General features: G+C 45.5%; 1 protein-coding gene across 1 annotated transcript in view; it reads left to right on the top strand.

Annotated features, from left to right (window-relative positions):
* The window catches only part of LOC115458750 (WW domain-containing adapter protein with coiled-coil-like), a gene marked incomplete at its 3' end in the record, with an annotated part of 100238 nt that extends 89182 nt beyond the window's left edge, over nucleotides 1-11056 (top strand). The window contains 1 exon segment of the mRNA XM_030188563.1: nucleotides 11011-11056. Coding sequence (XP_030044423.1) covers nucleotides 11011-11056 — 46 coding nt within the window.
* Between the last annotated feature and the right edge of the window lie 448 nt (nucleotides 11057-11504).

An 11504-nucleotide genomic window follows, 5' to 3' on the forward strand; every position in this document is an offset into this window, starting at 1 on the left:
CAATAAGGGATGGAAAAAACAAGGGAGATGATGATCATGGAATGGATGGGATAAATGGTGATCATGGAGGGCAGGGGAGAGACAGTGCCCAAGGAGGGGAGGAGAGGGAAGGGGAGAGAAGAGAAACGGGGAGATGGTGATCAGGGGAGAAATGGAGATCATGGTGGGAGAGACAGTGCCCATGAAGGGGAAGGGAACAGGAGAGGAGGAGACGATGCCTATGGAAGGGAAGAGAAGACAGACATGAGGAGACTATGCCCAGGGAAGGGGAGAGAAGAGACAGGAGGAGAAAAGTGCCCATGAAGGGGAGGGAAGAGAAGAGACAGCAGGAGATGGTGCCCAGGAAGGGGAAGAGAGGAGAGAACAGAGGAGATGGTGCCCATGAACGGAGGGGAAAGGAAGAGATGGAAACTATACAGATTTGAAAAGGAGGACAAAATGGATGAAAGTTGAATGTGAAAGATGGAAATAGGGCAGGATGAGAAAGAGGAGAAAAAAAGAAAAAAAATAGTGAATAGACGGGAGGCCCTGGAAGCAGAGTTCAGGGCACAGAACTATGCTGGGAGCACAGAGAAGCAGAACCAGAGATAGGGAACGAGATGATTGAAAAGATAAAATCACCAGACAACAACGGTAAAGATAAATTAGTTTATTTTTAGTTTAGCAATTGAAAATATGTCAGTTTTGAGAATTTACATCTGCTATGTATATATTGCACTGTTCAAGAGGAAATTTGAGGGGAGCACTTTATACAGTCCACCCCATGATTAAAAATTTTAATCACAGTTAATAGCTGTAGAGCCCTAAATTAAATGTCTATCATAATCTCCTGTCTTTGTTCAAAAGTATGTATATTGAGATCCTTAAATCTGTCACCAAAAGGTTTATAATGAGGACAACTGACCACCGGGATCAACTCCATCCTGTTTATATCTTTTTGAAAGTATAGTCTTCAGAACTATACACAGCACTGTAAATGACGTCTCATCAGACACATATAGAGGCATTATCACCCCCTTTTTCCTGCTGGCCACTCCTCTCCCTATGTACCCAAGCATTTTTCTGGCTTTTCACCATCACATTTTCTAATTGTTTGGTCTAGAAGAAGACATCCTCTCTGAGGGGGATGAAGTTCCACCAGGAAATGTTCCTTTTGTGGTCTATATTTCTGGTAAGGAGGACATGCTACTTTACTCTTCCCTGGTTCTGTCCACTCTTAAGATTTCAGTGGATAAGTCCAGTTCTGGTACTGGTTTCCAGGGCCCCCTTTTGGTTGATGTCAGTCTTCCAAATTGTCCTCTATTCTTTGGGTAATAGATGATATTTCTGCGGAATGGAAAGTTCCAGATGCTACTTTTCATGTTGAGCAGTCTATGGCTAAACGTCACCCAATAGCGTCTCAGCAATCTAGAAGATTCTAGCTTCGTCACAGTTGTGATTTTGGCAGTGGCAAAGAAGACTATTGCCCCAGTTGAGGGGGGTGCTGCATTGAAAGATCTTCAAGAGCACAGGATGGAATCTCTTTTGTAGCAAGCGTTTTGAAGTCTTTGTGTTAGTCTTGTAGGCATCTCTCTTTGGAGGCTATGCAGCTCGGGCATATTTTAGGTGGTCAGCACTGTTTCCTCTAAGTTGCACAGCTTCTGGTGAGAGGCTGCATAGTTGTCCTGACCCACCATGCGACTAGAACATCGAGACCTGCTCCGTCTACTGCTGGTGCTTTTCCAAACCAGTAGCGGTAGCAAAACACGGTTACTGGACCTACCCTCCTCTGATGCCACTTTGTTCCAGGGCACAGCCGACAGTCGCAGGTATTGTACAGTTCAGCCCTGCGATGTTCATACTTTGTTTAGATCCTGCTGCTGCTGGTTTAGGGGTAGTGGCAGGAGTGTCGGGGAATGGTGCAGACACTGAATGGAAATGGGGAGGTGAGAGGGGTCATGATAGAAAGATGTGGGGAGGACAGAGGGGCACATGCTGGATGGAAGAGGAGAGGGAGGACAGAGGGGAGCACTGATGGAGGGGGGGGGGGGGCACATGCTGGATGGAAGTGGGGAGGGAGAGAGGATAGAGCTAGTGAGAGACTGGGCAATAAGAGGAAGTGAAATGGGAGAGCCAGGGTGAGTGAAAGTGGTAGCAAGGTGTAGGTAGACACAGGAAAAAGAGGGAAATTGAAGATTGGATAGTAAGAATTAGAGCTGGACAGAGGCAGAAAATAAAATGAAGATAGCTGATAGGAAAAGGAGGAGAGAAATTTGACAAATGGACAGGAAATCCTGGCAAGATGTGGACGGCAGAAACTAGATACTGGGACCAACACAATTGAAAAAAATGGCCAGACAACAAAGGTAGAAAAGAGAATTCTCCTACATGAGCACGCAGTTATGGAATGCATTACCCACAGACCTAAAAACAATTGACAAAGACATATCTGTTAAGGCCTACAATGAGAACCTACAGCCCCACTAACCCACTTCAACCCATTCAATTATGAAAGCCCACCTTCTATAAATACCCTAATAAATCCCTTCCTCCTTCTTCCTTCCCTTAACTAATCTCTACACAATACTAACTATACTTGATACACTGGAATAACTATATTATCAATACTATGTAAGCCACTTTGAGCCTGCAAATAGGTGGGATACAAATGCAATAAATAATAATAATTCTCTTTTTAGTTTAAAATAAAGTAGTATGGTAGCTGTATTAATAAATGTTAATAAAAGTAGGAAATGGAAATGAGATGTTATCCATTTTTGGATTAATTATAGTACTTTTTTGACTAGCTTTCAGAGACCAAAGCCTTCCTCAGATGAGGACAGGATACCATAACATCAGTATACTGTCCTGATCTGTGGAAGGAGGTTTTGGTCTCTGAAAGCTAACATTTTATTGAACTAAATATATTTTTTATCATATTTTCATCTATTGTTTTATTTGCAGTTGTTAATTTGCAATGTAGTGATTGGAATGTGTCAGTTTATCTTTATATTTGCACATTACAGGGGGACATGCATTGCTTTTTCTTTCTCTGGTATTGCACTGTACGAAAAGACTTCTTGGGAGTTCAGTTTAATTTTTATTTCTGTTTTTATTTTGTGGCTACTTATTCTAAACTGGGTGGAGGTCTGTGTTCGTGTGTGAAAGTGATGTTGTTTTCTGTTAGCATTGACTGCATGATAGATCTGTTCTAATATGGTTTAGTTTTCCAGTAGGTTTATTGATAATATAGTGCTCACTGCAATGGGTCAGGTGGGTCTCTGGAGGTTCAGGGGAGGCTGGTGGGGATCTCTGATTTGTTCCACCTGGAGTTGGCCCGTCTCCTCTGACAAGTGAGTTCTGGAGGCAGTTGATAGAGGCTTTGCTTTAGAACTAGTAGAGCCAGTTTTAGACACCTTTTGCTGGTCAGAGCTCAGGAAGCAAGTGGTGGCAGAGATGTGCAGTGTCTGATTAAGTTGAGTGTGTTTCAGCTCACGAGTGGGGGGACAGGACCATTACTTAGTTTACCACCTTGAAAGTTTTCTGATTTGACAGTATATCAAATGTAAAGTAAACTTGAAACTTTATAGTGCCCGAGGAAAGTTGGTATGTTTCACCCAGTTCTGGCATTTAAAAGGGATCAGTGCCTCCCTCAAAGTTCTGCACTTCTGGATGGAGATGTTGTGCCTTAAAGAAAATCTCCCCTACTCACACTTTTTACGTTTAAGAAGACTCTGTAGTGACTTCAACGAATTTGAGACACAGGCCAGACCAATGATGAAACGCTTCAAAGATAGAGAATATCCTACACACTGTATCAACAAAGGTCTCTAAAAAGCAAGGGCAGCTGAAAGAGAGACGCTGTTGGAATCACACACAGATAGGAGTTCATCTGACATTGTCTGTAGTCTGAGATTCTCAAACCTATCCAGAGACATTAAAAAGATATTGACTGATAATTTGCATAGCCTTGAAGGTCATCGCTGCTTTCAAAACAAAAAAAGTGACCTTTGCATACACCCGTGGGAGAAACATTAAAGAAATCATTGACCCATCGGCACTGCTGCATCCAAATCCTCAATCGCAATGTAGGCCACCGTCCATGTGGGACTGTTCTTTTTGTGCCTCATCTTTGGATAGTAGAGTTCAGATATCCACGTACTGATAAAATGTATTATTTAAAACAACATAGAAGTTGTCTATATTATTATTTGTCCTGATTCCTTACTTTATGTGGGAAAAGCCATGAGGAAAATCAAAACATAGAAGTAACATATGAAGAAATGTCTTAACTGCACCTCTGGTTCAACATTGCGCAGAATTCTCACATTCCTTTACCGTCCTGAGATATTTTGTTTATCAAGTAGCCAAAACACCATGGCGGGTAGGTTATGTGAACTCCCTTTTATTACAGAAGGAACAGCGATGTATCTTCGAAATGGATACAGTCTCATCAGTGGGTCTGAACAATGAACTGGACCTTTTATGCATTAACAGTACTGTATTTTAGTATTGATACCCTGTTTCATCACAGTGTCATCTCCGGGATGGACATGAGCCTTTGTTTATTTTTAACCATAATGTCAATTTGGACATTCAAATTAGATATTTTAATGTGGTTCACATTTGTTGCTATGAATATTGCTTTTCATCTCTCTGCGTACCTAAGATCTGTTTTTATATGATCTTTCTCAATTTACATTGTCTCCCTCGTTATTAACTGAATGTGTGTTTTGTTTATTTATGAGGATTTATTTACTGCCTTTTTGAAGGAATTCACTCAAGGCGGTGTACAGTAATTGTGTGGTTTCTTTTAAATATACACTAAAGGATATTATTTAACACTTGCGTAGTAACATAGTAGATGACGGCAGAAAAAGACCTGCACGGTCCATCTAGTCTGCCCAACAATTTAAACTCATATGTGCTACTTTGTGTTTACCTGACCTTGATTTGTTTCTGCCATTTTCAGACCGTAGAAGTCTGTCCAGAACCAGGCCCACCTCCCAACCACCAGCCCCGCCTCCCCCCACCGGCTCTGCCACCCAATCTCGGCTAAGCTTCTGAGGATCCATTCCTTCCGAACAGGATTCTGTTTATCCGACACATTTTTGAATTCTGCTACCGTTTTCATCTCCACCACCTCCCGCGGGAGGGCATTCCAAGCATCCACCCACTGTCCGTGAAAAAATATTTCCTGACATTTTTCTTGAGTCTGCCCCCTTCAAGCTCATTTCATGTCCTGTAGTTATACCGCCTTCCCATCTACGGAAAAGGTTCGTTTGCGGATTTATACCTTTCAAATATTTGAACATCTGTATCATATCACCCCTGTTTCTTCTCTCCTCCAGGGTATACATGTTCAGGTGCGCAAGTCTCTCCTCATCTTGTAACGCAAATCCCATACCATTTTCGTAGCTTTTCTTTGCACTGCTTCAATTCTTTTTTACATCCTTAGCAAGATATATGGCCTCCAAAACCTGAACACAATACTCCAGGTGGGGCCTCACCAACGACTTGTACAGGGGCATCAACACCTCTTTTCTTCTGCTGGTCACACCTCTCTCTCTATACATCCTAGCAACCTTCTCGCTACGGCCACCGCCTTGTCACACTGTTTCGTCGCCTTCAGATCCTCAAATACTATCACCCCCAAGATCCTATCACCCAATAATGTTTATATGTGTTTAACCATCAGTTGATTATGAAATCGATAGCGGTATGTTTAAATTTTTTTTAAAATATATGTCTTTATTTTATCGTTGTTATATTCAATAATGTTTTCACAGGATTTTTTTTTTTTTTTTTACTTTATGCAAATGTGTGCGGTTACAATAATAGGTAATCAATAGTTTTGAGATTTATCATTTTGGCATAACACCCATATTACACTTGCTTTTAACCCCCCCCCCCCCCCTGAAAACTAAAGTAAATCGACCCCCTCCCCCCCCCTCAAGTTCCTCTCCCACTCCCTTAGAGGGCATCAACATCAACCATTCAAAATTGTACTCCGAGCAGTCGGCGTTAGCGTGTCCCAGAAGGGAGACCAGCATTGCAAGAGACGCTGGGAGGCCAGATTCCGAACATCCCTATGCTCCACTGTACTCAAGGAGATCATAAGGGACCGCCACTGCAGAACCGAGGGGCAATCGGGAAGCAGCCAGACACTCAATATTTAGGGTTTTTTTTTTTTCCCCCATCAGACCCGCCCACCTTAGGAAAGTTGTTAGACCCGCTCTGCGGGATTCCCCTGTATGATACACATTGAACAGCAGTGCAGGGGAGGGTCGCCACCTATCCTCCAAATCCCGACACATGGCACAAAGGGTCATCCAGAAATGCCAGAACTGGAGGACATAGCCAGAACATATGGCCCAAATGAGCTCCAGTTCCCCCACATTTCAGGCAATCATCACAGGGGTGCAGAGTAGCCCTAAAGGCCCTATGTCGCGAGATATATAGGTGCATAATAAATTATACTGCACTCCCGACTATCAGCACTCCCAAAAGCCCCGTAACAGGTTCGTAAGCTGGCTGTAATGTTTTATTTTGTATCTGGTATCTCAACTCTCCAGACCAACTCTGCGCCAGGTCCCCATAGCACGCCTTAAATAGTGCCTCAATTGGTTATGAAATATTTCATGGGAACTGCTAATTGTGCTTCTAGGTCATATATCGCAACTAGTTTCCCATTTTGTCATAGACATGTAGGCCTGTGGTAACGAGGCAATATAATGATGCAGTTGCAGATAGGGGAGAAAGGCCTGAGGGGGTCAAGTGCTTGCTAGTACATAAGTCCTGGAAAGCTTACATGTGCCATCCTTATTTAAAACTTGGAAGAGAAAAAGTCCCCTCCTCCCTCCACCTGCAGAAAACTGCCGAGGACCTACCCACAGGGAAGTCTGCATTCCCCCAAATTGGCAACAATGGGGATACATGAGGGTCAGATTGTAAAGCCTACAGACCCAACATCATGCCCTCTGCAGGGGAAGAAAGAGGGGGGCAAAACTCAATCTCGCAGCCGCTCGACCAGGGGCCACATGTAGCCAATACTAAAGTGGTGCGGGCTCAGCACCATACCCTCAGTAGCCGGGAAGGAAAAGAAAGTCGTACCCCTAAAACCAGTCGCTCAGATGTCTCATACAGCCAGCCATTGAGATTGCTTTAATATTGAGCGCTCCAAGGCCACCCTTGGCCATAGGAAGATACATCTGCAAAAAAGGGACCCGAGCTCACCGTCCATTTCAAAACAATTTCACCAGCAATCGATGCAACAGCCGTTCATCGTGTTGCAGGAAAAAGAGGGACAATACTTGTATAACATAGAGCTACTTAGGGACTATTATCATATTGTATAACGCAATCCTTCCCCACAGAGATGCAGGAAGAGGTTGCCACATCCTCAGAGAAGTTTGAGTAGATGCCCACAGTGGAGCCAGATTAATAGCGTAGAGTTGTTTCAAATCTGCTGAGACCCTAATGCCTAGATATTTGATATGGCCAGTTGCCCATTTTAATAGGAAGAATTCCTCCCATTCCTTCCTCACTGAAACAGGGATCAGTAAGGCCTCCGATTTCTGTAAGTTGTTTGAAGCCCGAATAATATCCATGTTCTGCTATAACATCCAGCACAGCGGCCAAGGAGCTCTGGGGGTTCGTAATGGTAAGCAATATGTCATCTGCGAAGGCCAACACCTTATAAGAGATGGGGTAAGCAGAACTCCCGTGAATTGCCGGATCTCTTAGTATGGTGCGGAGTAGAGGTTTCTAAATATAACAAAACAAAAGAGGAGATAACGGCACCCCTGTCGGGTTCCTCTACCCACCCTAAAGCTAGAGAGCATAAGCCATTCACCAGCACATGGGCCACCGTTTCCATGTATAAGGTGCCCACTGCCTGCAGAAACAGGCCCCTTTCAGTCGCCTACATATCGCAACACCTCAAAGAGGTATTCCCAGGGTACACGATCGAAGGCTTTCTCCGCATCTGGGCCGCCGCCAACAGCGCTCTACGAACATTTAGACCTTGGTGCCGCCCTCTGACAAATCCACCTGTGGGTCTCCCACCAGATCGGAATATGCTTAGCTAGCCTAGCTGCCAGCACCCTTGCCAAGATTTTTACGTCCACATTGCGCAGCGAATTGGCGATAAGCCTCAGGGGAATCAGGAGCTTTACCAGGTTTGGGAATGAGTACTAAAAGTGCTTTGTTAGCTCATGCAGGGAAGGTTCCCCCTGAAATCACCTCCTCATAGAATAGTGTAACTGATGCCTCACTTGTTGAACCAGCATCTTATAGTATTCTGGGGAGAATCCGTCGGCTCCTGGGGCAGTACCCAGTGTCAGAGACTTATCTGTTGGACCTCACTTGCACACAATGGGGCGCTTAAGGAGTTGCTAGCCTCAGGAGAAAGAGTAGGAAGACCCGAGTCCACGAGGTAGTCTACCAGAGAGGGGTCCCCCCTGTTCCAGATCCGCTTGGTACATTTGTGAAAAATAGTCATGAAAGATTTGCATAATGTCATGGGGTTAGATTTTCCTAGACCCATCCGGTGCCACCAGCGTAGGAATGAATGTTCTAGCTGACCACGCTTTCACCACCTGGGCAGGTAGTTTACCTGGCCATTGACAACGTTGAGAGAATAATTGCTTTTTCATTCACTCATGAAGCAAAGAGTTCAGAGCAGCCAGAGCAGCTTTCACATTCTCAAAGGTGGCCCCGGACGGATGCTTCAATAGGCCTGTTTAGCTTGTTGATACAGGTGTTCCATCAGAGAATCCCCTGGGTGATTCTCCTGTTTTGTGCACTCACATAACTAATTATTTCACCCTGTATCACTGCCTTCGATGTTTCCAGAACAAATCTGGGGTCTCCCAATGGCCTACATTGGTTTCTGCGAAAAGATTCCATTTCTGAGCCAGGAGTTGTGAAAATCAGGGTTATCTGAGAGGTAGATGGAAATCTCCAAATACCAGCTGTACCTACGTTTAGACCCAGTGATAGTCCACCCAGATTGGAGTGTGATCTGATATCGCCATAGGGCCCAAATCTGCTGATACCACCCTTGGAAAAATTGTGGCTGCTAGCAGAATATATCAATACGAGACCAGGACTGGTGGGCCCAGGATAAGTGTGTGTAATCACGCTGTGTCGGGTGTAGCAAACGCCACGGGTCCCACCAAATCCAGCAGCCTGCAAACCCCTACCTTTAGCCAGCGCACTCCATGCCCCAGGCGAGGGAGCAATCCAAACTTGGATCAAAGACCTGGTTAAAGTCACCCACCATAATCCACGGGGCCGTGTCGTATTTAAGACCTAAATTAACAAGTGCATGAAAGAACTCAGCTTCATAGACTTTGGCCCATATACAGCGCATAAGTAATACTCTTGACCTATATAATTAAGGTGCACCAATACATATCTGCCTCAGAGTCTTTCTCCACCAGTCGTGACACCAGGGCAGACCCCGCTTAGCAAAACGCCACATGCCACACCACACCCCCCCCCCTGTCGACCAGCAGAGGAGTAGAAGTAGCATTCCCCCACCCACTGCTGGCACAGCTTCTGATGTTCTGTGTTTGAGAGTTTTCGTCTCCTGTAGTCATGCTATGGAGGCCCCATGGTGCTTAAGAGTCAACAAGATTTTGGAGCGCTTAATAGGGACGTGGTCCCTGCCACATTCCAAGAAATTGAACGCGTTGGTGTGGTCCTAGCCATCCCATTCATCAGAGCCCACACTAATACTTTCAATTCCCTCTTAGACCCCCTGCTGCCCAGCCTCAGCCAGGGCCATCCAAACAGCTGGTCAGGTAGGGTATAGCTCCCCTTGTGTTGCACAAAGATCCATACACCCAGCACGCACGACTCCCACCACTCGATACAACAACCAACATTCACATCACCCTTCAGTCGGTTCTCCAACCTCTGCCCCGCAAACCAAATCCCACCCCCAGCCGTCCCTTCCCCGCCCAACCACTCCTCCCCCACCCCCCTTCCCCCCCACCAAATATAACAATCCACTAGACCCTGCCCTTTTCCTAGATAACTATGACTGCCCCCTCCTATGAAAGGACAGTCAAAGGAGATCTAGAACGCTGTGGGGTCCCCATCCCAGTCCGCCATTGTAGACTTAAACCCGTAACACATGTCTCCCAGAGTTACAAACAGAGAATCTGTGCAGATTAACCAGTTATGTGTTCTCTCTGCAAACTGGTCACTCACTGCAGCGGGTCCCAGGGTTGCTGGTCCCCAGTAATCCTAACCCTCCTGTGTGTAGGTCTTCCATCTGCAGTCGAGTCTGACCGGCACATAAGTGACCCTTATACGGCTTCAGATAGTTCCATCCCAATTCTAAACTCGCAAAACTGCCAACATGGCAACTCTCAAACATGCTCTCCCAAGCACAAGGGAACGTGTAATCCAAGGCAGCAACCTTGTGTCTGACTCTGTTCAAGTATCTGGTCGGTTAGAGCCACTCCAAACGCTTCTTCAGGCGGTAGAAAGGTTTCATGTGCCATTTATAAGAACTTTCAGGGTGGCTGGGTACTGCAGAATAAAGAGGAGTTGTTTTGCACAGGTTATAGAGAAAGCACAGCACTTAACCATCAAGGCCGGCAGAATAGTCCTGAAAATTTTTACCAGTTCGCCATCAAATTTTGTGTATCCTCGTCTGCACTTTTTATAGAGCCGCAGCAGTGCTGATTTCTGAGAGTAGCTGTGAAATTTAGCATCACAACCCGAGGCCTTGGATCTCTGTGGTCTTTTGGCCAATACGATGGGGGCCCGTTCAAGGCGGATCGCCCTTCCCTCCCCAACTTCCAGGAAAGTTGCTAGAAGCCATGTTTCCAGTGTTTGTTTAAGTTTCGTTTCAGCAATAGATTCTGGAAATCCAACAAACCTCAATTATCGTGGCAGGAGCGTTCTCCAGATCCTTCAGTTTCTGATGGTATTCTTGGGTCAGTGCTCCGTTTTTCTAGTTCTCCTGCATGGGCCTTGTGTACCATCCTGCACCTCGAACACTCACGCTTCCAGCTCCCCAGTCCTGCGTGTTAGCTCGAAGGTTAGAGCTGTTAATCCTGTAAGTTCCGACAGTTGTGTGAATCTAGGGTCCAGGGCGCATACCACCGATCTCTAAGTTCTAAGACCATGTTGTCCGGGGGCGAGCGGGGCGGCGAGGCAGCTGGGGAGGCAGCCAGCCATTCTGGAATACAAAGGTTTCTGCCGCTGCCTTTTCCGTGTCAAGCTTTAGGTGCTTGCGCCATTGCGGCTCGCGTTAAGTATTTGTCCATATGTTGTTACCAGCTCATAAATCCAAAATCTAGGTTTTAAAGTCCAGGAGAGGGGTGGAATAGCCAAACTGCGGATGGGGCCCCGAGCAGCCGATGTGACTCACGTCTTTCGCCACTCACAGCATCACGTGACCTCCAATATATAAGTGTTGTTTAATGTCAATACACATTTCTTCTGGCCACCAGGTGAATCCTCTGGTGTGAGTTCAGCTCAGCTCGTCCAATGGCTGCACTCTG

Source organism: Microcaecilia unicolor, unplaced genomic scaffold (genome assembly GCF_901765095.1).
Source record: "Microcaecilia unicolor unplaced genomic scaffold, aMicUni1.1, whole genome shotgun sequence".
NCBI lineage: Eukaryota > Metazoa > Chordata > Amphibia > Gymnophiona > Siphonopidae > Microcaecilia > Microcaecilia unicolor.